Source organism: Plectropomus leopardus, chromosome 7 (assembly GCF_008729295.1).
Source record: "Plectropomus leopardus isolate mb chromosome 7, YSFRI_Pleo_2.0, whole genome shotgun sequence".
NCBI classification, from domain to species: Eukaryota; Metazoa; Chordata; class Actinopteri; order Perciformes; family Serranidae; genus Plectropomus; species Plectropomus leopardus.
Genome location: NC_056469.1, coordinates 35,805,578 through 35,831,413, shown reverse-complemented (window position 1 = coordinate 35,831,413; position 25,836 = coordinate 35,805,578). Strand labels below are relative to the sequence as shown.

General features: G+C 40.6%; 2 protein-coding genes across 2 annotated transcripts in view; one reads left to right on the top strand and one right to left on the bottom strand.

Annotated features, from left to right (window-relative positions):
• Positions 1-12,613, top strand: part of si:dkey-22o22.2 (neural-cadherin) — a 34,708-nt gene extending 22,095 nt beyond the window's left edge. The window contains exons 13-14 of the mRNA XM_042490000.1: positions 582-768; positions 12,498-12,613. Of these exons, the coding sequence (XP_042345934.1) occupies positions 582-768; positions 12,498-12,613 (303 nt within the window). The remainder of the gene's footprint in view (positions 1-581; positions 769-12,497) is intronic.
• A 44-nt stretch (positions 12,614-12,657) lies between these two features.
• LOC121945703 (vacuolar protein sorting-associated protein 13D-like) overlaps positions 12,658-25,836 on the bottom strand; it is an 18,403-nt gene continuing 5,224 nt past the window's right edge. Inside the window, exon 8 of the mRNA XM_042489999.1 lies at positions 12,658-12,840. Within this exon, the coding sequence (XP_042345933.1) occupies positions 12,658-12,840 (183 nt within the window). The remainder of the gene's footprint in view (positions 12,841-25,836) is intronic.

The following is a 25,836-nucleotide window of genomic DNA, read 5'->3' as shown; positions in this document are numbered from 1 at the left end:
TTACATATAATAAAGGGCATGGCCACTCTGAGTGACAGGCTGTCTACGATGTTTTACAGTCTGTCCAGAATCCCCATTATAGACACCACCACCAACTATCCCACAGCTGACAATTCTAGCACAGATCCCACACGCAGTCCAGCCATATTTATGAGGTCTTTATATGGAGTTTATAAATGCTAAATAGCAGGACAGATGAAGATTTGAAGAGTTGAAAAACATAAATTAAAAAATATATATCCTGGAGGATTATCCAAAACACTGTACAAAGTGTAATAACTTCATTAATGTAAATCAAAATTTTGTTTATGGATGTAAACTTAAAGTTAAACCTTTTTTGTTGTATTGGCCTAGATAGTTTTTTGGGGGTTTTTTTCAGACAAATTCCCTCATTTATTTTGTTCAAACACATGCAGGTTTTTTGTTGTGACAGATTTAAGCGGAAGCCTCATGTTTGCTTCTGCCTGCTTTAACTCCGATATTAAAATTCCCCTCAGCTCGGCGGCTCTGTGTTGTGCAGTTGAACCCTGCTCCGCTCTGACTGCTGCAGCTCTTTTAACCATAAACTGGGATCTCTCCAGGGGCGTCGTGTCCACAGAGACATCTGCCTCGCTGACACCAAAGTGACCTTCACACCCTCCCACTGTCTGATCAGTGTGGTGCATATGGCAAGAAAAACTACAGAGACTTTGGCCAGCTGTCCTGTCCACACTGAGACTGATAGATCCAGTAATCGAGCTGTTAATGACATCTTCTGGATCTCGGCCAGTCAGTGTTGTACTGTATGTGTCTGTGATGATGGACGATTCTCCTCCCTTTACTCCATCTTCATGCTGTCACTGTGTGAAACAAACTGCCCCTGTCTGCCTTAAAACACTTTGGCCTGTGACTTTAATTCTTACATTTTGGGACACATCTAAAACACCATAGAGAGCTCTTTATTTTGAATTTCCAACTTTTTGTCATCAGCGTATGGTCCAGCAACTGTTGCTACACAGCTGGATGTCTACTCATTTGCATAGGAATATTGCATGCTCCCTGAAGAAGTAATTATGATGGAAACTTAATGCGGAATCTGAGTTTCTGTGTTGCAATTTGTAAAATAAAGCATAGAGAGAATGTAGACTTAATAACAGAAATACACTTTAATTGGTCAGCTTTCATAACATTCATACTAGCCAAGATATTGTAGGTTCTGGTGTCGGTCTGAATGTTTCTAGTATCCTGTAATCTTTCTGTGTCTGTTATTCACTGTCTTCTCGTTTTCTCTCTTTCTCCATCTTTCTCTCTTTTTCTTTTTCTCTCTCTTTAATGTCCATTTAACGGGAGGCAAAATCTCCTTAAATCTGCAATTACCAAAATCTTCATATTAACAATGGGTCAAATGACTCTGTTTAATGTAAAAGGAGTCACTCGTAGCAGGCTGTGGGTACATTTTCCTATGAAAATGAATTCACCAAAATCCATATCCTACCAGCCCATTTCCAATCCAAAGTTGTCAAATACTGTTGTTTTTGCATTGATTTCAGTGTAAGATACAAACACCAAAAGCCTCCTTTCGCATCCACATGATACGCCGCTGTCGGGCATCAGCTGAGATCAGGGCCTGACAGAACAGTTCACACTGTTACTATACGCCTGGGAAGGGCAGACAACACTTCCTGCATCAGGATGATACAGGCATGGGTGGCGTCACTTGAAAAACAGTTGTGTCTGCCATGAAACGTGACAGTACAGCGTCAGGTTGAAAGGCTGTCAATATCAATGTAATATCAGGAGCACGAGGGTGCCTATAACAGGGCGGACAGGGCTCGTTGTTTGCCTCCCGTATAAATGTAGAGCCAAACCATGATGTAATTTCCTAAACATAAACACCCATGCCTTTGTATCCTAATCCTAACCATGTGCTTTTGTTTATATCCCAGCATTTGTTGCCATGTGCTCATTAATTGCTCTTAAAATAGGCTGGTTGTCCTTTTCCTTGAAAAGACAAATATAGGCTACAACTTAATTTGAAGGAGTACCTTGATTGTAGGGAACAACTTAATGGGAACAAACTTTCTATAGTTTAGGGAGACAAGTTGACACCCATAGAACCTATTTTCAATTAAATATCTGGAGGTGAGAGATCAGGGGACCCCTCCCTGATGAAACACAAAACAAAAACAAGCTAAAAACCATTATGGTGGTCGCTGGTTCTAGCTGGTAAAAGATGGTCCTGACTCAGTTCTTGCTGGTCTACGATGGTTTAGCTGGGTGGACCACCAGCTGGACATGCTGGTATGACCAGCCTATCAAGCTGTGCACTTTTATCTTAATACATATCCCATGACAGTAGATGTAACTGATTTTTCCCTTTGCTTTACATTCCTCCCCGTCATCACACTGTTATTTCTCTATACATAAGGATAGAAATTTAGTTTCAATTTTACAGGAACTTCAATGGATAAACCAGCTAGAATGACTATCACAAGCTGGTACCACTGGCTAAACCACCAAAAATGATGCAAAAACATATCTTAAGGGGGTCAAACAAGCTGGTCAAACAGTTTTACCATTTTCAGCTGGCCAAAATGGACATGCCAGTTGTTTCATTTCCAAAATGTAGCCCAATTGTATAGCATTCCTGACAAGCTGTAACAATATGGTACCAGTGGATGCCTACCTTGAAAAACAAATGTAAGTCATTCCATTTGAAAACCGTTGACCCCATCTCTAATGGGGAAAAATATAGAACTGTGTGTGTTTTGGGTCAGAGAAAGCATTAATGTTGGTAGATGGACTGATTTATTAGGGTTGTCATTAGAAGTGCATTCATGCAGCAGCATCTCCTCCTGTGCAACATTTGTGTGTTTCTATAAGATACATACAATAAGAGACAGTATGGGGCTGAAAAGTCAGCAGAGCTGGTCGACACTCAAACTGCACAATTATTAAACATGGCAGGGAGAACAGTGTGGAGAATCATGGCAGCATATGCCAAACACAAAGTATATGAGCAGAGAGGAGCAGCGGTGGGGAGTGGCAGCACAGACAGGAACAGACGGACATTTAAGCAGACAGATGCTGCAGACATGACCACAGTTCAACACTGCACAGGACGTCCAAGGAGCTCCAAGGACTGTAGGAAAGCTCCTGAAGGAAACAACTATTCATATACAGACTGAGCAAGGCACAAATGATGTGTCTTACGCAAATATTTGGTATTTTTGTGGAATTTTTCAAGTCTTGATTGATCTGGATCTCCTACCAAAGCTTATTATATTTAAAGTAAGTACATAATTATGGTTCTTAGCTGGGCAACACTCCCCCTATTTTCATTGTTAAGGCTCAATATCAATGACATTGACTCCATGTTACTATGCTAGTGATAAAGGTGATGATAATAATAATAGCTATAACATCATGTTATTTATTCATTTATTCATCTATCTATTTATTTGCCTTTTTTTCTTTCTCTGTACCTTTTCACCCATCCAACCTGCCCATAGCCTCCACCAGAGAACTTAGTACACATACTTATGTGCTCACAACAAACATGTAGTAACCCTAAATTTGTTTCAAATATTGCTAATTAACTTGTGAAACATGAACATGTTATTTTAACTGGCCTGTACTCATTGTAATTGTCTCTCCTGTATTGTTTGTATGTCTTTTTGTCTTGTCTGTTGTCTTGCTATTAAAATAATATTATGTGTGTTACGAAACAATAACTTCACGTGAGTGACGTCATGTGAGTGACGTTGACTTTTGGTTTCACACAGAACGTATGTATGTACATTTGTATTGTTACATTATAACAATGTTGATGTTAGGCCTAAGGGCGTAATTTTTTCCTAAGGTCGTAATTTTTTGACTGCACAACCCCCAACTATGCCAGCCCCTGACCGCCAAGTTCGCCATTTTCAATAAGCACTCTTAGTTTTTTCAGACTCATAAATGCAAAATAGAAACTAACAACATGTTAAGAAAAGTAATATTCCCACACCCGTTCTTCTTAAACAGAGAAATACAACTTTACAACTTCTGGCATTCATCAATATTTTAGTAGTTCCAATCTGTTCTTACTACAAAGGTACTAACAAATCTACACCTGCTTCTGACCACTCCGACTACTGTAAATATAAGGAATGCAGATAAATACTGCTTGTCATCATTAGAAATTACAATTTTAATTAGACTTTGCTCTGTTATGTTCACAATATACGCAAATGCCTTTGAAACACATAAGTTAAACATGACAGAAGACAGTAGAAATTTAATGCATTTAAAAAAAAATTGGTTGGCAATTAGCATATTCAGTAAAAAAAAAAAAAAAAAAAGATCAGTGATGGCTGTAAAGCGATTTGTGAGATCATCACATAATCTAAAATTTTGAGCCCGACCAGGCCCAAGCTGTTGCCTAAATATTAGCACGTGCAGCATCATCCCACCATGCACATTTGGTGACATCACAGTAGCAGCATCCTGGAATGTAAATACAGATGCAGAAGGATACCTAACTGTAATATTTTGAAGTCCATTTATGAAGCGGTATGATGAGCTGGGATGTGAACGCGTTTGTAAGTTATGTAACCTCAAACAATGTTGACTTTTTGGTTTACTTTTGGTTTCACACAGAACAATGGTATTTAGTAACATAACATTATGTTAAAACAGTGTTTACTTTTGGTCTCACAAAGAGTTCCATTTAATTCGATACAATTCAATTTAATTTATAAAGCACATTGCCACAAATCAGCGGCACGCACGGAATACCCTTGACAGCGCAAACCAATGCCCGACATTTTTAAACATTCAAGCTCTTGTAGCAGCCGCAGTTTTACATCTTTTTTTTTTCAACCAGAAAGATCACACCATGGTTGCTCGAGGAGGTGCAAACGGTCCTCACCTTGCTGGCTGACGAGCTTATCCAGTGAGTGTGAGTCTGTGCATAGGTGTGTGTGCTTTGAAGATGATGTCACGGCAGTTTCACGTAGCGTTGCTATAATAACTCTGAGGTGGTACTATCTTATAATGGAAAACGACCCCCAGAAAGTACCTGACACCAAAGGCGAGTAGAGTAGAGTAGAGCCAGTACCATGTAGTGCACTTTACACTATGTCAGTTGCTCTCAGCATCTAAAATTGGAGTTTGTTGAAAGCCTGGTGTGTTGCTTAAAGATGCTAAAGGGTGCCTTTGGCTCTGAAATCACACTACAAGGGGCATTTGTATCCCTGGATGACCGAGGAGCAAATTTGTGTTTCCTAAAATGGGGAATGAATAACCTGCCCTACTCTGCCTTACTCTGATTTTGATTGGCTGAATCTGACATTCTTAGCAAAACCCAAACCTCTTGCCAAAATATTACCAATCTAACCAACGAAATGGAAGAGTAGGACGGATCATGCCTTTGCTATCCTAAGACACCCAAATTTGTGACCTGGCAATGAGAAAAAGGTTGTTTAGAAATAAGCAGGACCAGCCTCTCAAATTGCTTCATGATGGTTGGGGTGAATGCAACAGGGCGTTGGGGACAGATGCTTGGGCTGCATGGTATGAGGGTAGCAGACCACTGCTGGGCCAGTGAGGGAAGAGGACTTGTCGCCCCCGCTTCTAGCCCAATCCTGCTTTGTCCGTCTTTTGGAACAGTGATGAGACAGGAAGAGAAACAGCATGAAACTGCCTCCAGATTGAATTATGCATGCCTCCATCTGCTGACAGAAGACAAGTCTGTCAGGCCTCCTCAGTGTCACAACACACACAAGGATACATACACAGCTCACTTTATCTGATCTATAGTTCCTCAGCCCATTGTGTCTACAATAAAACACAATCCCTCAGGGTAACTGTGCCATTCACTTCATTCTGCTGCGAGGTTGTTCATCCTTGTGAAATTGGCTGATTTAAGAGCAAACAGAAGCATGCATCAGTATTCCCAGCAGGGCTATTGTTTCTGAATATCCACATACAGTACATTGCCATTACATCTTCTTCACTGTGGTACTAATCAGATATTTCAAAGCTGACTGTGGCTGACATTTTGTGCAGTTTATTTTTCAGCATTAGAGCTGGAAGTCTTATGACTTTAGGGTTGCTGATTTGATTTCAGGAATTGCAGTTTTGACCTGGTTGAAGAAATTAAAAAAGCTGCCTGGAACACACTGCATGCGTGAGCAGTGCGTGACGGCAAACTTGTTAAACTACTGCGTCTTGCGGCTTGCAGTGTTCACACTGGCAGCGTTGTTGCTGCAATGCTTCAGCAGGGCTGCCTGCTGCTATGACTAGTGTATTTATGTAATTATAAGTACACATCCCACTCATTTATGAAGCTGTGCAAACTCCTGCATTGTCAAACAACAACAATAACTGATGGGATTTTATTGACAGAAATGTTGTCAGAGGGCTTTTATTTTGAAAAGAAATTATGAAAGGTTGACTAAAACAGATTACTTTGCATTTCCATATGTCTGTGACAGATCAAGACATTGGAACTCCAGTAAAGGTGCTGTGGAGTTAACATAATCATCAAAACACCATTTTTACTGCCTATTTCTGCAGGCAACTGTACATGTCACGCTGGAAAAAAAAAATCATCAAGCCACCATTTTTTTAGATGTGCGTTAGCTGAGACACAGTTGAGCCACACCTGACCAACACTGCTCATGCAGGCAGTGTGTTCCAGGCCTAAACCCTCCCTCATTCAGTGGCACCTCCAAGGGATGGCCAGGTGGGCCTTGGGCCTCTCTAAGACAAATACTGACCTGTACTTTCAGTTTTTAATTTGGTCCATGTCTCATGGAGGGGGCAGGGTTTACAGGCCGCCACCAGGGGGCTATCCAGATGTTTTGGCTTCACTTTTGGGAGCTGTTATGTTGTCTATCTCTATTATACAGGCTATGCTATAGCCCAGTCAAAATATAAATTAGAACATTTTTTAATGTAAATGTGTTAAAAGAAAGCACTGGACAGAAAATGCCCTTACATGCAGACATGCTGTGGAAAAAACAACCCTGAATAGATTAGAGTAGTGTCTTGGAGAGGTTGCAAAGGCTGATATCATGCCAACAATCTGTATTAAACATGTTGATAGTTATTTACAGTGTGTGGCTCTCAGCTGCTTTTCATGCCTGTGTTATAGCAGCACATGCACGGTCTGCCGTGTGACTCTGCGTGCTGCAGACAGCCGGGCGAAGAGATGGCTGTGTACTCCCGTCCTCCTACCCAGATGGTAGCGATTGGAGAAATCACTCACACATAATCATCCTGCAGACACCTGGAGAATCAGAGCAAGAGCGAAGACCGGAAATGTAAACCAAGCGCTAAGTGAACCACTCAGTCAGCCTAATAAGGACCCGAATTATCGTGTGAATGAAGGGTGCACTCGCCGTCCCTCCTACCCTACAAAACGGACCTAGCACATTTTCTATTCTTCTAAATGATAGCTGTCTACACAGTGCTGCACACAATGTGGTATGAATACAGTCACTTTGCATCCATCATTAAAATGACTGTGTCTTTATGAGACGTTCATGTTCAGGTCATAGTCAATGCAGCACTGAATGGAACTCTCCAAAAGAGAAATCTTTTTCATCCTGATGTTAAGCAGGCACACTGTTAACCATGTTCACCATTTTAGGTTAATATGTATTTATTCTCAGCAACAATGCACATTGATCAACATCACTGTCCAGTGTTTGTCCAACTGTTGTCCCTTGACCTGATGTTAAATTAGCATGCTAATATTTGCACAAACACACTATATTTAAACTCGACAGAAACAAATATAACCAAGGGCTGGGGACGATGTGCCAACATAATCGACGTAATCGCTTACGTGAATACGTCGATTCATGTAATGTGCATCGATGCGTCACACTGTTTCACACAACACCATAATGAGAGCGTGAGCAGCGCAGGGCGTGTTGTTTTAGGTTGTTTTTTGTTTCGACACTCATGTATCAAGTTAGAGCGTGCTCACTACCCCCCTGAGCAGCACCTGTCAGTCGCGTCTGAGCTGCGTGTCAGCTGCAGCACATCTAGAGAAACGGCGGCTCACCGTTTTTTTAAGTGTGATGCTCGCTTTTGTTGACTCTGTACCACTTTATACTGCAGTTTAAAGTGTGTCTCTGTCACAGAGATGAGGAAATACAAAGATGTTTGTTTTACCTCAACTTCCTTGCTTCCCTTTCAAAACAAAAGCTATCTGACTGCGTCTCTGTAGACAGAATGCCATCAGTTGCTGATACAATGCATTTTATTTTGAAACATTTACAGGATGGGGTTGTCAGCTGTGCAGGAGCTTGTATAAATTCATAAATGAAGGAATATGTGCTTATAAATATGAAAATACAGCACTCATATCAGCAGGCAGGGATATGCCTTAAGGCCCAGTTTAGACTGGACTATTTGAGTTGATTGATTATTTTGCTCGGTTTGAGGTTTGTTACTGTATAAAAGAGTAACTGTTTTGTTACTCCTCCTAAAAGTGACTTGAATTTTCATTGTTTTATTTATTTTGCTGTTGGATTGCTAAATGTAGATTGCACTACATTCATTTTACTTGAGTGGAACAAGCTCTTGCATTAACTTTATTTTGGAGAGACTTTATATCAGACTGTAAAACACAGATTACCAGTTAAGACTGGACTATTTTTTGTTGGGGAATAATGCCCTGCAGTGTATGACAAGTTTTAAAATGATATTTTTGGTAAATTTGTTGTTATATTAATTAAGTAACAAAAACAATAGTAGTTAGATCAATGAAAGAAATAATCGATAGATTAATTGATTAATCAAAAAAATAATCGATAAAAAAATAACTGTTAGGTGCAGCTCTACATAAAACTCATCTAAACCATCTTCGTTACTCTTAGTAGTAATGAAGTTAGTAAGTCCACTGTTCACACAGCAAGCTCTCACTCCAAACTCATCATAAGGTGACTCTCAGTCAGTGACTTTCCGGGTCAAACTACAATGTTTAAGGTATCCTTGTGTGTGTTAGCTGTTTACGCTCTGGGATGCTGTCACCGTGATCTCAACAAATGCACGTTTGGTTGGATGAAGCAGCACGGTCCCTATTTTTACACAACAGTGTGGACTTTCACAGTGATTGGAATTAGGCACCAAAGTATGGTTAGGTTTTGGCAAAAAAGGCACATGGTAAGGTGCCAAAAACACACACACACACACAAAGGAAGAAAACTCCAGACTTTTGCACAAAAGTCAGTTGTTTGTCGGATCCATCCACCTCATCATCCGCCCACCCTGTGAGTGCACTTGCGCTTCTTATAATACATGGCTAAGGGCAGCGTTATTACCCGATGCTGTCCTTTAGTTTTTCAGATGCATGCAACCAGACACATTCATGCATGTTGCATGTTGACACAGAAGGTGGCTTTTGGCATCACACTCCTACATGGAAGGTCACTGACTGAGCATCACCATGTGACAAGTGAGAACGGGTTGCTTCACAAGCTTCGGTTTGGTCAAACTGAATTCTAAATACACCCAAACTCTATCTCTCCATTGCTGACCGCTGGCTGTTTCAGCTTATTCTCATTCTGAACTCGTCAAATACATAGCACCACTCTGTCAGAGCTTTTGGCGTAAGTACGCAATGGCAAAAGGCACCTTTCAGTCAAAGATAATGCAGTAAAAGACAGTGCTCTTTGTTGTAAAGGTATAAATAAATAAATAAATATATATGTATAAATAAAACATTATTTAATGTAAAGATTAATCGATGAGGTGGTAATCAACAAGTCTTACTTGTATATAAGATAGTATTTATTAAATATCTACGTGAAAGAAAAGATTGCTTTGATTTTTGTCAATACCTCTGTGTACACAAGCCTCATAATGCCTTGAACTTCACTCACGCATTTTCCTCCCACTTAAATGTGTAAAGCCATTGATTTTATTGAGCTGTGTGTGCTGTGAAAACACTTATGGAGGCCAGTAGATGTAATAGAGTACAATGCTGCAAAATGAAGCGAATCCAAGGAGCCAACAACCAGTCCAATTGCATTGCTGACATGTGAAAGATATTGTAGCTCTGCTGGCAAATGTGCATTACAGATCCATCCTTTTATTGATTCAGAAAGTCGCAACTTGTTTGTTGTACTCATCTACAGGGGCACGGTAGGGCTGGAAACACAACAACGAGAGAAAAAAATGGCATTTGTTTCTGGTCACCACTTAGTAATGTCATCCACCATCCCCTCCACCTCTTGATGACAAAGTCAGCTAATATACTACGTCACTTATATACTTATATCCTACTATGTTTTTCCAACACGTTCTGCTGTCTGCTGGTGCATCATACTATCATGACAGGTTCCATTTGGCTGCCACAAAGGTGGCTGTTTTTGACACTGAAATCACCAATAAATTGGTGGAATTTGACGACTTGGAATGATAACCAGCTGTTTGGGCTATGAATGTTTGCATTGTGTGGCTCCATTCCTGCACAGCTAGTCTCAGGTCATCCAACGCTTTCTTTGAAGAACATGAAAATCCCAAAAGTTCATTTTTAACTTCAGCATAGCTTTTCGTGACTGAATATAGGATCAGTATGTGTGACAAAATAACTTTAAGCCCACTTACAAGCTTTGGAGCTTGCAACACATGTTTTTCACTCACATGCTTCAGACTTCCATTATAAATGTTGATTGATAAAAATCACAAATAGCGTGGCGAGGAGAGCACTGGTTGAAAATTTGCTTAATTGCTGATTTGCTATCATTTTTCTAGTAGCAGAATAATTGCCGCTGTAAAACAGAAGTATAAATATATGGGTATTCAATTACTGTATGTTACAGAGGCTTGGCATCTTGAAGTTATTGTTTCACCTCCATTAGCAGGGTTACATTTATCAAGCTCGATGTAAGCCTTGGGAGCTGACAGTAATACAGTGCCATCAGTATCTTTCCTGCTCAGTAATCTCTTTCATTGTGTTTTTATTATACTGCATTCTCTAACAGACAGTATACTCAGAGAAAGAATAATAGATGTTGAGTTTTATAGCTGTCAAGTAACATGCTTGCTCAGTGAGATAGGCCTAACACCATGCCATGTTTCATTTCATGGCAACATGGACTAACATGCCAGTGTGCAGCATATGCACGCCATTGAGAAAGACAGTCGCAGCAGGACAGCAGACATAAATCATAGATGACTCCATTCTGGGTTAAAATTATTGTGCCAGGGCAAAGGTACAAAAAGGTTACATCCACCTAATCAATCACTGAATTAATTGCATCATCCAGTTAGCATGCTAAGTGGCCCGCGCATACACCCACAATGTTGTGTGACCATGCTGGGTTTGACTAAAATGCTTATGACTGATCCTCCAGCTGTGGTTTCTACATTCAGGTATGCACTACCTCTCTGCCATTTTTGACTGTTAATCTTTCTCACAGTTGTGACTGCAGAGCTTAATTACGCTCAAAGTTATTAGAAACATTAAGGAGCACAGTGTAACAACAGGGGCTGTGTGGACTGGATAAATCAAATGAATAAATAAAGAATTGAACCAGCAAAGAGTTTGAATAAATTACACAAACTGTTGATAAAGGTAACAGCCACTCATTTAGACACTCAAGCAACATCTTGAAATTTGCCCATGACTCTGGTGGCTAATAGTTCTAGGAGGTAAAAGTTAAAGCTGCATGTATCCTGACTTAAAGTCTTTGGAATGGATAGAGCACCAAAAGTGTTGATTCCTACATGCCCTATAGGCTCGCTTCTTTTGGGTCATGGCCCACCACAGTTCTCATGCACTCTTGTAGATTTCTAAGAAAAATAATGCACCAAGATTTGTACATATCCAACGTATTCATGATCCAGTAAATTGTGTATAACCCATGTACTTGGGTTATTTTATGACAAATACCCTGACAGGATTATTTGTAGGGTAGGCGTTATTTGTAGGGCGCTAATTTGTAGGATCTGACACAATGGCCCCTTCCCTTCTTACTACCCCTCTTACATCCACCCCTCTTGCTTTAACCACATCCATCTCCAAAAACCTAATTTTAATGTCAAACAAGTTTCAGTTAAACTCACTGATAATTTAGTCATTTTGCATGTAGTCTGATTTTTTTTGTTGTTGAGTATTTACCACTGAATTTGAATCCCAAGTCATCACATATCGCCATTTTGCAGTGAACTTCAGTGCCTCTAAGAATCTCTCTGTGTCTACTGCTGACATCCTGCGATGGCGCAACTGTGATATGGTGGGATGACGCTGCACATGGTTATGTTTAGGCAACACAAGCACATGGCCAACAACTGTCATGATTCCTGCATTCTCCTCCTTTCCTTCACTGCCAGTACTTTTCCACTCACCTCACTCTGCTCTGCTCTACCTGCTAACCACGCCCACTGCTGCAGCCTGCTCTCCCCTCAGCTGCAGCTCATCTCCTATCAGTGCAGTATTTAAGACTCTCCAGTTCACTCACTCTTTGCCAGATTGTTCCTCTGCCATGCATGACTTTCCAGCGTTCCTTTGCCAGATTTCCTGTTGCCGACTCAGCCTGTTCCCGACCAACCCTCCGTGCCTGCCACCCGGTGTACCTACCTGCCTTCTGTCCCTGACCACGTGCTTCGCTTCGGCGTTCCGCATCTCTGACGGCTTCACTGGCAAAGACCTCCCCGCTCGACCACGACGATCCTTCAGCCTGCTCCTCGACGGTACCGTTGCATCCTCGGACTGTTTCCTCGGCTACGGATCCCCTGCCTGTCCCCGACCACGACCCAGCGTTTTCCCCGACGACGTTTCCACACGTGTTGTCGGTTCCTCGAGCTACGGGGTTTCCTACTCTCCAGCCACAGTGAGTTCCAGCTTCGTGTCTTCACCTCGTGGGATTACCAGAGACATTAATTGGGTAATTCACCCGAAGAACGGACTGAACATTTGTGAGCTGATCTTTATTTGTGTTGGCGATAATAAAGCTTATTACCAACTGACTTTGAGTGTTGGCGTACTGCTTCTGGGTTCATACACACCCCGTTTCAGTACAATTGGACCACCGACACTAAAAGCAAGAGAGGGGCTCTCTTGTTTCCAGTTATATCAAGACAACAATATTATGGTTTTGGAAAGCACCATACTGTCAATAATCAATGAAATTTAAAATCAAAACAGATCAAAGTGGATCAGCACATATACTTAGTAGCTTGGTAAGGTACCACTAGTTTTATTGCTTGCTGAACACATTGTCATGTTATGATAATAAAAATAAATTAAACTAAACTGTTTTCAAATGTGCAACATATTGTTGTAAAGTTGATAGTATTGATTTGTATTACAATAATATCATGATTTCCTCCTCCTTATACCCCTAAACCCATTGACATACACCCTCCAGTCAACATTCTCATCAGATGTAGACAAACAGGAAAGGCAAATTCTCTACCAGGGTGGCAGGACGGTCTGCAACAATTTTAACTACCTCGGCTGGTCCCTTTCTAACTGCCACTTTTTGCACACCTGCTCTTTTTGTGGAGATCCCTATGCCAGGAATAGCTGCACCCCCATCCCAACTACACCTGCGGACTCACCAGCAAAGCACCTCTGTACCCCCATTAGGGTAAATTTTCTAGCTACTTCTCTACAAAACCATCCAAATAAATTGTTTGGTCACTTTCTGATCAGTGGCTTCACATGTTTCATCCATCCATAGAAGTCATTACTGAAAACTCTCATATGTGCCACAAACCTGAGTCCACTCTCTCTGAACCGTACACCATCAACACCCTATTAGCTAAAGAGGGATGATAGGCCCATTTGGCAATGAATCTTTCCAGTTTTCTGCCCAATAGGTATTGCCACTCGGAAGTACTCCAGAAAAAAAGAGGCCGATAATAAACTTCCCTTCATGGCTTATATATTTCTAGCAGCATCATACCTAGTCCAGATATCTTCATGCAATGCACAACCACTGACCACACCATCACCTTCTGGCAGGCCATGGAGCTTGGTTTACCAAAGCAGACATCACTAGAACTTTCAAAATGTTACCCATCCACCCAGACTTGGCCATTAATCCAATTGCCCCCCAGACCCCCAACTAAGTGCATAGTTCTGATGAGAGTGTAGTTTGCAGGCTTTCCACTAAACCCTTTCAGTACAATAATTAGAATCATACATGACTAATACAGCTTTCAGATGCTTTCTTTAGTCTGTACTCAATGAGTTGCATCTTGTCATTATAGCTGCCAATGCTTGTGGGCTTTAATGGTCTATGAAGTTCATACGTATTCATCTCCATAACACGACAGTTGTAGAAATCCTAAAAAAAGGGTTGGTCTTGCCAAAATATTTGACTAACTTGGCAGCTGGAAAACCTTTCATATGTCCTGCAAGAGGCCATCCTACGCAGCCTCACATGCAATCTCTCAACCTATCTTACTGGCTGGAAAAGTTCAAAGCACTTCAAACAGCAATCCAGCTGCCCTTTCCCTCTCTAGATGTTATGTCTATCAGCAATTTTATCACCCACTCGTATTCCATTCTTAAAAATCTGCTCCTCTGCTGCTTGTCAGGAATAATCTTTTCTATCAAATTACTGTAGTTACCAGTGGCCATGTTCCTCTCCCATTCCCACATCTCTATGCTAATTATAGGCTGGCAAAAACAGAAACCCACTCTCACAGCAAATTCCTTGCTAATCACCAGCCTCTGCATCCATTTATTTTTACATTCAAACTACTCATCCCACATAGTTGACTTAACTTTGGGATCCATGTTCTTGCTGGCTGTTTCACAGCTCCCTGTGGTGCTCTTAATTTGCCTCAACTTAATCTACCTATAACCCTTCCACTCATCCTAGTCAAGTGGATATTCATACATATGACTCTCATACTCTCACACTCTAGAGAAGTTCTGTAAAACCAACCAACTGAGAGCTTCATTCTATCTACATTTTTAATCTAGACTCATCTTATATGAGTCACTAAACAAATACATCAAATCCAGGTATGGCCTCCCCTCAAGACCCATTCTTTCTCACCGAAACAAGGAGGATGGCTACTCAAGAAGAATTCTCAAGAATTTTCAATTCCTGAAAATTAGTTAAGTTAAACAAGTTAATCTCATGCTATGGTCTTCACAGTCACCACATTTTAAACCAACAGAACATCTATAGAATATTTTATTGGCAAGTTTTGGACAGTACCCTTCACCACATTAAGCAAAACACTAAATGAAGAAATATCTATCTACTTCAGGCATTTCACAATTTCAGAAATGTGGTAGCTGATACCAATACCAGAGAAATTCCATGATACTTGGTCCTCAATTGGGTACCACAGTAAAAATGACAAAAAAAACCCCAAAACAAAACGAGTCATTTGTGCTTAAACATACACTGTGTTATTCAAAACACTTGAATTAAATTAAATTTAAATTTTATTTAACAAGAATTTATTTTATTGGGTAACTTGCCACCATCTTCGATTTCATGTTCTTCTTTCAGGTGATAGGTGGCGTTCGTCCTCCTTTGGCCCAAACAGCAGACTAGAGCATTTGTAGGGGTAAATGTTGCCTCATTGGGATTCAAATCAATTGCATTCTACAATTCATACCTTCAGTACAGGCTAAAACGAGTACCATCACATTTTGAAAATGTTGCCAATGACTTGGTATCAAAGTATTGATTTTTTGTGACATTCCTTTTTATCTATTGTTCTAACGTTCTATCTATCGTTCTCTCGATCTATCATTGTTTCTATCGTTCTATCTATCTATTGTCTGTCTGTCCATTGATCCAATCCATCCACATGCCCATTCATTCATCTATCCATCTACTACATATTCCAAGAACCCAATGTCTTGATTACTTTGCAGTGTCTTTTCTTTGACATTGCTTGTACTTGGTTGGTGGTAGTTTGGTTATTCATTCTTATCTGAGGATGAGGTGGTTGCTTTTACCGATTAAAATATCTAATATTCTGTGACAATTTAAAAACACTATGTACAGCTCATAGGCTTTATATATGAATTCATGTTTTAGATCTCTCCAATGGAAAAAAAAAAAAGATTGTCGCCTGTGCTCATGGCGCCCCAAAACCATGGCACACTTTATGCATTAAATTTGTAATCCATCTGTAGGCTGCAATGTTACTACTGTAATTGATCTCTTTCCAACTGCAATGTTTATAAAATCAGTCTGAGGGAGGAAGCCAGTGCTGTGGGCTTGTGGGACTCATGTGTCACTGGGGCCTGTTTACTAACACAAACATGAAGCTGTTTAAATGCAGAAAGTGCATTTTGGAGATCTTTGTGACTGCATTAAACATTATGTAATCAATACTTTTTAATAGGTACTGATACCAAATGAGTGGAGTATTGAGTTGTGTATCTAGGTATGGATTACTGTGGTATTGATCTGAGCAGCTGTATCTGACAGGAGGCCCTGCTCTAACAGCAGGAAACCTTCTCCTCTCCTCTCTTGGGTCTTGAAACTCACTGCTTTTTTTTTTATCTGCCCTGTTCTGAAGTGTTTTTCTTCCTCCTTCTGTTCCCATCCTCTTCCTTCATTTTTATGCACTCCCACTAATCTGCAGGATTAACTTATTCTGCATCTACCTGTATTCTTTGATTATTGCCGAAAGCCTGAGTGCTGAAAACTGGCTGGGATTATCTCCCAGTGGAGTGTTTGATGTTCCCCTCTTAATGAGGCTGGCAGCAGAAAGCTGCCACGCTTAAAACCTTTCCTTTTATGTTGATGTAATGTTACAGCCATCTTAAAAGCAGTTATTACAGATCCATCGCATTTATTCAGGCATGTCCACTCCTGCATCAATTCAGGGTCACACCCGGGTCAAATGGTGTTTATGCTCAGCAGCATCACAAATAGTTTTGATAGCTTAAGGCAGTGCTGAATATCAGAGAGGCGTTTTGAATTGCAAACATCCCTTCAATGCAAGATAACACATCCACACACACAAACGGCAACAGCACATATAGGAAATGCTTAGTGGATGATACATGGAGCTTAGTTTATTGAATGATTATGCGAGTGCGCGTTGTATGCGTCTAAAAAACTGAAATGATCAAAAACTGTAAAGCTTGCACTAATTTGTCATCCTGGTGAGACATGCACAATCAATTCTGGTTACAGTAAAAACAGAAATCCATTGTAAAACTTGCATGCCAGTCGGCATTTTTAAGTGTCTTCAATTGTATTTTTAATTCCCCAAAAGAGAAAATCAGTTAAAAAGTAAAAAAAAAATGGAATTATTAAAATTTGTTAAATTTATATTTCTTTTTTTTGGCTCAGCCTCTACAACTATTAGTGAAAAAGTCATGATGTTAAATTTCTCTGCCGGATTGCTGCTTGCTGTCTGAAAACAGGTTCACCAACAAAAATGACAGTAGAAGCCCATCCCAGATGTTATGATGGCATCATGGTAGCCCTCCTCTTCCCTTATGTGGTTATTGTTTGTTTTCCCCTGTGTGTGATCCTTCATGTTTCTCCCCCTACTCTGTGTCTGTGTCTTTAAGCTTGGTGGGCGTGGCCTTCTCTGGCAGGGTGTGCCAGGTGAAACTCATTCCAGCAATCAACCCTCCAGCATAAGAAGACCGGCTTGAGACTCACTGATTGCCAGATCGTTCTGTCTGCTCGTGTGGTAAACTCCGCTGTTGATCCTGGCTCCCTGTCAGTTTGTGTGTTTACCTGTGTGCCTAGCTTGTGAAGCTAATGTTTCATTGTGTTTCTCTGCTGCAGATAGCCTTGCTATTTTGTGCTTCCACGTCTCATTATCATCACCTGCCTGCCTGCCTGCTTGCCGCTTGTTGACCTCCCTCTGGACTGTGTTCATTGTTATTTGTACTGTGAACACCATTACCACGTGAAGGATGCCACGTTTCCGGATCGGAACGCCAACTCACTGTGGACGCTCCCCAGACACATCACCCCCTGCCTTTGCACAATCGGACTGTAGATATCTCTGTTCACATTAATTCACTTAGTTCGTTTTGTGTCTTACACGTGGGTCCTATGTTCGTCAGTCGTTCCTTAACACCAGATCTGTTCTAGTTTAGTGTTGCCCATGTTGACATGCTCCACTCTGTGAAGGCTCTGTTAATGTTGAAAGGTACATACAGGTTTTAAAGCAACATATGCTGCCATCCAGGCAATGTCTCTTTCATGGATACCCTTGCTTATTCCAGTACAACAATGCCAAACCACATTCTCCAAGTTACAACAGTGTGGCTTTGTTTAAGAAAAGAGTATAAGTACTAAACTGGCCTGCTTGCAGTCCAGACCTGTCCCCAATGAAATCCGCGTCACATCATGATGTGCAAAATACGAACAATGGAGACCCCTGACTGTTGAACAACTGAGGTCATAAATCGATTATAAGTAATAATGGGAAGAATTTAATTTTCAAAACTTCAACATCTAATGTCCTCAGTCCCCAAACATTTACTGAGTGTTGTTAAAGGGAAGTGGTAAACCAATTCTGCATCAAACATATTGTGCTCTGGGTATCCTTCGTCGTCTGCTGTTGAAATTCCGGAATGCCGCTACCGTGATGTCAACACAAGCTCATGGAGGGATTACACTGCATGTGGTTATGTTTAAGCAACAATAGCACATGGCAACCAAGCTAGGACATCAACAAACGCACATGTTGGCAGGGATGGTAAGCATTAGGAAAAGAAGACACATGGTAAAGTGTAGAGAACAAACATCACTTTCAGTGAAAGTGAACACCAGACTCCTTCATGAAAGTCTGGGGTTTGTTGGACCTATCCTTCACCCCTCCCATATGCCCTATGGGGACATTTGTAATCCTTATATTACACAATTACTGGCAGCATTTCAACCTGATGTTGACCAGCATCTTATCAAGTGGACGCAACAGGTCCCGTCCGGCTGTCCAGCTACAGTGGCACCACAAACTGTTCTGTCCAGTTGTGTGCTCAGCTGACAACGTCCAGCTGTGTATCATGCAGATGCAAAAGGTTGCTTTTGGTGTCCGGATCTTATGCCAAGAGCGCTACAAAAGAAGTTTGGAATGTTAACAGGTTCGGTAAACATGCCCCTGTCCCTACTTTTTTGGTACATGTTGCCAGCATCAACTTCAGAGTGACTGTATATTTACAAAAAACAATCCAGTTTATAAGTTAAATCATTAAATATGTTATCTCTGGACTGTTTTTGATATAATATCGGTCAAAAATGATTTGAAAATCAATGTATTCTGTTGGTATTTAAGCTTTACACAGCATCTCAACTTTTTTGGGAATTGGGGTTGTATTCTTTAATGTTGGCCGAGTTGTTATCGAATAGTAATAGCTGTGTCACTGCTTTATCCATCTCTCCTTGTATTTGCTCTTCACCGATGATTCAGAGGGGACAAACAAAAAATAACAGGCTGGAGTGTTAAGGATCTCTGTCCCAATAATTAAAAAAAGCAGGTACGTGCATTGAGTTCTTCTGGAGCAGAAGTAATGATTCTCTCTTGACTGAGCTCCCCCTTTTAGTATGAAATCAGTGTGCTAGGTACCTTAATAGAGGAGTAATGAAAATATTAGGACATATTGGAATGATTCTGTTGCATTCCATCCTCAACTTTTGACAATGGAAACAAAAAACTGTTCTAATGAATAATGAATTGAGCTGAACTGGACTGCTTGGTGGAAACAAGTCTTTCTCCTGAAAATCTTATTGTTTTTATTTATATATTTTATTTGCTCTAGTGTCATGGCCTAATGGTGGTTGGTGAAGAAGATTTTGGGAATAATTAGAGGGTATACTGCTAGTACATTTGGTATGGTGCATTTAAATGATCTATCATCATTATTGCATGTACGACTTAAAATGATATCAGTTGCTGAAAACGAGCAGCTCCAGATCATCAGAGAGCCTGATGGCTTCCTCCGCCCTGAAACGAATCCAATCCAATCCAGTCCACGCCAGCCCAGCTGCTCTGGAAGGACCAATAAGTCATGGTTCACTAACTGACCCTCCAAAGGACCAGTCATGCAAGACTGAGTGTTTGAACGGCATGAAATAAGTAAGCTGGAAGAATATTAAACATGCAAGCAGAGATCACTCACACATTCTCGTCCCCCGAAGTTTCCGCTTCATTTCCTCCTCCCCTTGTCTTTACAAACATGTGAAATAAAGCTTGAATATGAAATGTTGTTTTATAAGTGAGAAAATGAGAAATTGTTGTGGTGGAACCATAGTGATGCAGGGCAGCACTTTTTTTCCCCTTCAGAAACTTTTTAATGTGTTTCTATAAATGCTTCTCTCATCAGATTCTAATGCCAAGTCAAGTACTCATCAAATCAGCAATTTATTCCACTTTGATTACTTAAACGGGAATAAATTATGGCAGCAAAGCTCTGCTGGTTGATCCATATGTAAGGGCTTAATACAGTTGGCTAGCCTTGTTGAAAAAAATCTCCCAAAACAGCCGAAAACAAAGCAAAAGAAGCGTTGGAAGGCAGAGTTCCCCTTCATGGACTGTGTCTTATTTTGGAGCGGTGATCGATTCTGTCATGTCTGAGATGACGGCCGATAAAAGTGTCTGCTAATTTATCACCTTTTGCGATGCTGAAAATCAAAACACATGTTGTGAGAAAAAAAAAAAGAGTGGCTCAGCCCTCTTCATAAAGCCCAGGAGTGACAGGAAATCCATTTCTGTCGCATGCAATTACCAGCATGCTGATTCGGGGAAAACACTCCTGCTTTATATTTCATCAAGGCCATAGAGGCGCTGAGGTGGCGCTCAATACTGGCCTCCAGAGCAACGCACACACACACACACACACACACACACACAGACACACACACGCACGCATGCACACACACAGTAAAGATAACTAAATGTACGAACATGTTTAGAAATGCTGCACAAGGCTAAACATTAAAATGCAGATGCAAGAGAAGTCAATTTCATTTATAAAGTGAAGAGACACATAAGAGGAGAACAGGGAACTGAAGAAAACTTAAGTCCTCCATTTGCATATTGGAACAAAACATATGTAAACAAATACAAACAAAACAATTATGTTTTATTAATCCATCAACAGACAACCATCCCCACTATAGTTTTTGGCAACCATCACTTCCTCTGACTTAGGTCAATATCGTAATGCAGTGCCAGTTCTTACCAATGTGGCTCAGACAAGAAGCTGTCAAAGGCCATGTCCACACAGAAAGGGAACCTGTACCATTTCTTTTTCATTTTGAAAAAGTTTTCCGTAAACACAGAATTGTCTCAAGAAATGTGTGTGTCCACACAAAACCACTGAAAACGCTGTAAGTGGCGCTGTAACGCTGCCACAGAAATACACCAAAAACAGAGAATAAGGCATGTTGTTGTTGTTGGTGGGGTTAGCGCATGCGGGTTAAGGGAGAGGTGGGGCTACGGCATCATCGGTTCAGGAAAGATGCGTTTGGGTTGTACACACGGAAACACAACGGTGGCGTCGTCAGATTTGTTCACTCTGGGACCCGGTTTCAGAAATTAGCGTGTTCTGGGTCCTAAAACATCTGTTCCGTGTGGTCGAAACGTCCATACGATGGATGATGGCCTAAGACTGCATGCCTGAGTTCCATTAATTCTTCATTCACACTATAAGTATGCTTCTCAAGTTTGGAGATCCTTCTGTCTAGACAAGGAAATTCTTCTGTATCAGAAAAACAGACTTCACAAACAAAACCCACAAGTTGACACAAAAAGTCCATCCATTCACTTTGTCTTCCACTTCAGTCAAGAGGATGGCTCTGGAACTGCTTTCTGGTTAGCCTAGGAAGGCCTTTGTTGTGGCAAAGATCTGCAGCAGTGGGGCTACAGTCTGTCACTGCATTGCTTTATGTCATTGCTTGGGCAAGATCAAGGGTCTCTTTATGTAGGAATTTGTGTAAACATGAAAGTCAAGTCAGGTCAGCTTTATTTATGAAGCAACAATCACAATTTACCTCAGAAGGCTTTAAAAAATATGATATTCCTTTGCACTTAGACCCTCACAGCGGATAAGGAAAAACTTTGCAAAACAACCCCTTTAATGGGGGAAAAAACAGTAGAAACCTCAGGAAGAGCAACTGAGGAGAGATCCCTCTTCCATGCAAACAGACGTGCAATTCCAGCCACGTGTCCAAAACAGATTGACATAATAAAATTACAATTAAGAGTGAGTGCAAGAGAGAGATGCCCAATGATAACAACAATTATAATAACGATAGTGACTACAACAATAGTAATAGAAATATGAATAATAATAAGAGTATTTTATAATAGTGTGTGAGTTTCATAAATATGTTATAGTATATGCATGTGACAAAATATGTGTAATAATAGCAGTAGTCGACATCAGGCAGGACTATGGCATCAGCACAAGACTACAGACACAGACTACAATTCAGGTGCAGCTGCGATCTGAGGAAACCTGCGGAATTAGGGAGCATCAAAGGCTCCCTAAAAGCGAGTTAGTGGTAAGCAGTAGTAGGACATGGATGTTTGCAAATGAAGAGAGAGAGAAGGAGAGAGGAGCTCCATGTACAAAGTCCCCTAGACCTATATCAGTCTAACTAGGGGCTGGTTTTAGGCAAGCCTGAGCCAGCCCTAACTATAAGCTTTATTAAAGAGACTGAGAATAATTACCTGAGTTTTGGAGAGAGGCATTTAATGGTGGCAGTGAAATTGTCAAGTGCTATATTTGTTAAAGGAAACGTGCATGCCCAACATGTGTTTGACAGCTGCACAAGTTCACTGTCTTACAGTTCTAACTTCCTTTGTGTGTCTATAAACTTTTGGTGTTTCATGCTCATAAGATGCCACTCTGCATGTGTGACACGAGACAAGATTCAGCTCGTGTGTGTGTGTGTGTGCGTGTATGTGTAGGTGTGTGTGAGTGTGTGTATGTTCCTTAGCATCAATTGGTGTTCTAAGGCAACCAAATATTGTCCAGAACAGAGCAGCTAGACTTGTCATACATTGTTCCATAAGAGCAAACACAGATAGCATGCATAGTAAACTCCTGCCTTGACAGTAGCTGCAGTTGCCTCTTGTGAACAACACTCTATCGTCTCACTCTGAGTGGCAGACGAGAGGTATGTGGTAAATGGACTGCATTTATATAGTGCTTTTTTGTTCTTAGCAACCACTTAAAGTGCTTCGTAAGCATTAAGCACCATTTAGAACATTCATACATTGGTGGCCGAGGCTACTAGACAAGGTGCCACCTGCTCATCGTGTTGTTTGATGGGGTGCATACTTCAGCAAAAAGGATCACATTGCCCCAAAAGTGTCATACACTCAGGAAATTCCCTTTTTTTATGGCTTTCAACTGTATTGTCATGACCTCAACAAGTTTATTCCTTGCTTTCTCACTGTGCAGGCAACTGCCACATGTTGCATCTAGTCCCTCCTTTCCCTTATTTCAGTGAAGATTGCAATCTCCAGCAAACTACAGTCCTTGTGTGACTTGGTGGTTTTATGTTTTTGAAACAAGCTTGGCTCCTTCTCTCCCTCTCCAGTTCTTCATTCCACCACTGACACATAGCTCCTGTCTGAGATTTTATACCAAAAATCTGGCAAGTGAAGCAGAAAATAGCATTTCTCCTAGAGGAGTATTCCAGGTATTTAAAACTCTGGATCTGTTTTTCTTGAAAGTTTTTCATAAAATACATGAATAAAAAAAATGGTTGAAGCTACTTTCTTTTGTCACTACAACAAGTTCACTACGTGTGCACTGTCTCACCTCCTTCCTTCTCTAACTCTCTCTCTCTTGCCTACCCCCTCTTTCTTTGCACTGACAATCCAGCTCTTTTTCATTCCATTATCCTTAACGCTGCCAGTAACAATGTGATTTAAGGAGCATCAAGGTTCATACTGAGCAGATGTATGGGTTGGTGGAAGGGTCCAAAAAATAGTGGACTTTCATGCAGGAGTCCAGTGTTTGCTTCTTGTCTGAATGTGATGTTTTACCTCATCGTGTGCCCTTTTTGCCTAATCCTAACCCTCCATGCCAGCATGTGCATTTGTTGACGTCCCAGCATTGGTTTCCATGTGCTTTTGTTGCCTAAAAATAACCACATGCAGCTCAATCCCACCATGTACTTGTGTTGACATCATAGTCGCACCATCCCAGAACGTCAAGAGCAGACACAGAAGGAAACCTAGAGCATAATATGTAGATGTGGAAGTCCACTGCAAAGTGGCAACATGTGACAACTTGGGATGAGAACTTGTTGTACAATGAGACACAAACATATTGTATTCAACAAGAAAATGACTTAAAATCTGATTTTTTTAAAATTTTTTTTAAAGAAAACAGAATATTTGCAATGTAAATAGGCATGAGAGAAGGTTGGGCTGGAAATCACAAAAAGTGAAATCATTGTGGAGTCCACTGCAATGAATGTGGGAGAAACAGAAACTGCCCTGGCGTTAAAAATATGTGGTCTTGACTATCTGTCCACCTTTATATGTTTTTCTCTATTTTTCTCTCTCTGTGCCGACTCCATCCTACTTTCTCTCTCCTCCTCTTTCTCTCTCCAATGTCCTAGGCTGTCCCACTTTGTGCTGTCAACCAATAGACAAACATAACAACCAGAGTACCTATAACCACAGACTGTATGAATAATGGACTTAACAACCGTGATGTCATCCATTTTGTGGACTGCCCTTTTGAAGCCTCAAGTTCAGCATTTTGGCTGTCGCCATCTTTTGGAGCCAGAAGTGACGTATTTGGATGAAACAGTGAGGCTGTGGAGGGACGAGGGGTAGATCTGACTCACAGACTGTTGTGATGTCGCACAGACGGCCTGTCACTCAACTGGCCCCGCCGTTAAATATGCAGAACTTTGGGCTTCATTAAAATGCATAAACAAGTGAGTTATATAACCCCCCACATACAGCTGCCATGAATGATGAAATTAGCTACAGAGACCAAACTGATTTTTGTACCAGACTGTAAGCATTTGTGCTTTAAAGTTAGGCAGTTTAACATGCTGTTCTATGGAGATTCCCATTTTGGAGCTAGCCTCAAGTGGCCATTAGAGGAAATGCAATTTTTAGAATTCCACATTGGCTTCCTTTCTCTGCCTTAGAGGTTGCCGCTTGCAAATAATCTAATAAGAAATATATATTGACCCACATACAAATGAGAAAGTTTTTTGCCACCATACTGGTGCAGTCACATCGCCAACTGGTCAGAGCAAACTATTACGATTTACAGCTAAACAATACATTAAAAAATCTGAAAACATTTAAGGCCAGAAATAGGCAAGGCAGAAACACAATCTTGATTTATATTTAATCAAATGCCATTAGAGGAAGTAGGAAGAGGTGGAAAAACATGTTTTTTTCCCCCACAGATTATCTGTCTCATACTTTTTTCAGAATGTAATGACATTTCCAGCAATTATGAAGAAAATGTTTTTTTCATTAAAAAAAAATTTCATTCAAAGTTACCAGCTTTAGCTTTAGTGAATACTCGATATTAAATCTAATAAAGCCCAGTGAGCCTATAATGATTTGTTCCCTGTTTATAACAGACAGTGCTACAAAATCTTATGTCGGAGGTGTATTTATAATATCAGAAAATGGTCTTAACAGTAATTAACCCTTTGAAACCTGGAGCGACATCAATTTTCTTGTTCTGGTTTCAGACGCCTTCAATGAGTATTTTCATCTTCTAATCCTGAGAAAATACGATGTCTTTTAAAAACACAGGGACAAGAGGCAATGTGCAACTTGTTAAAAATGTTCTATGAATTGCAAGAAATACTGTAAGTAGATTAAGGAAATTATTTTTCAAAAGCTTGGGGGGAAACATATTTATTATTATCATAATTACATATTTAGAATTATGTTACAGAATTT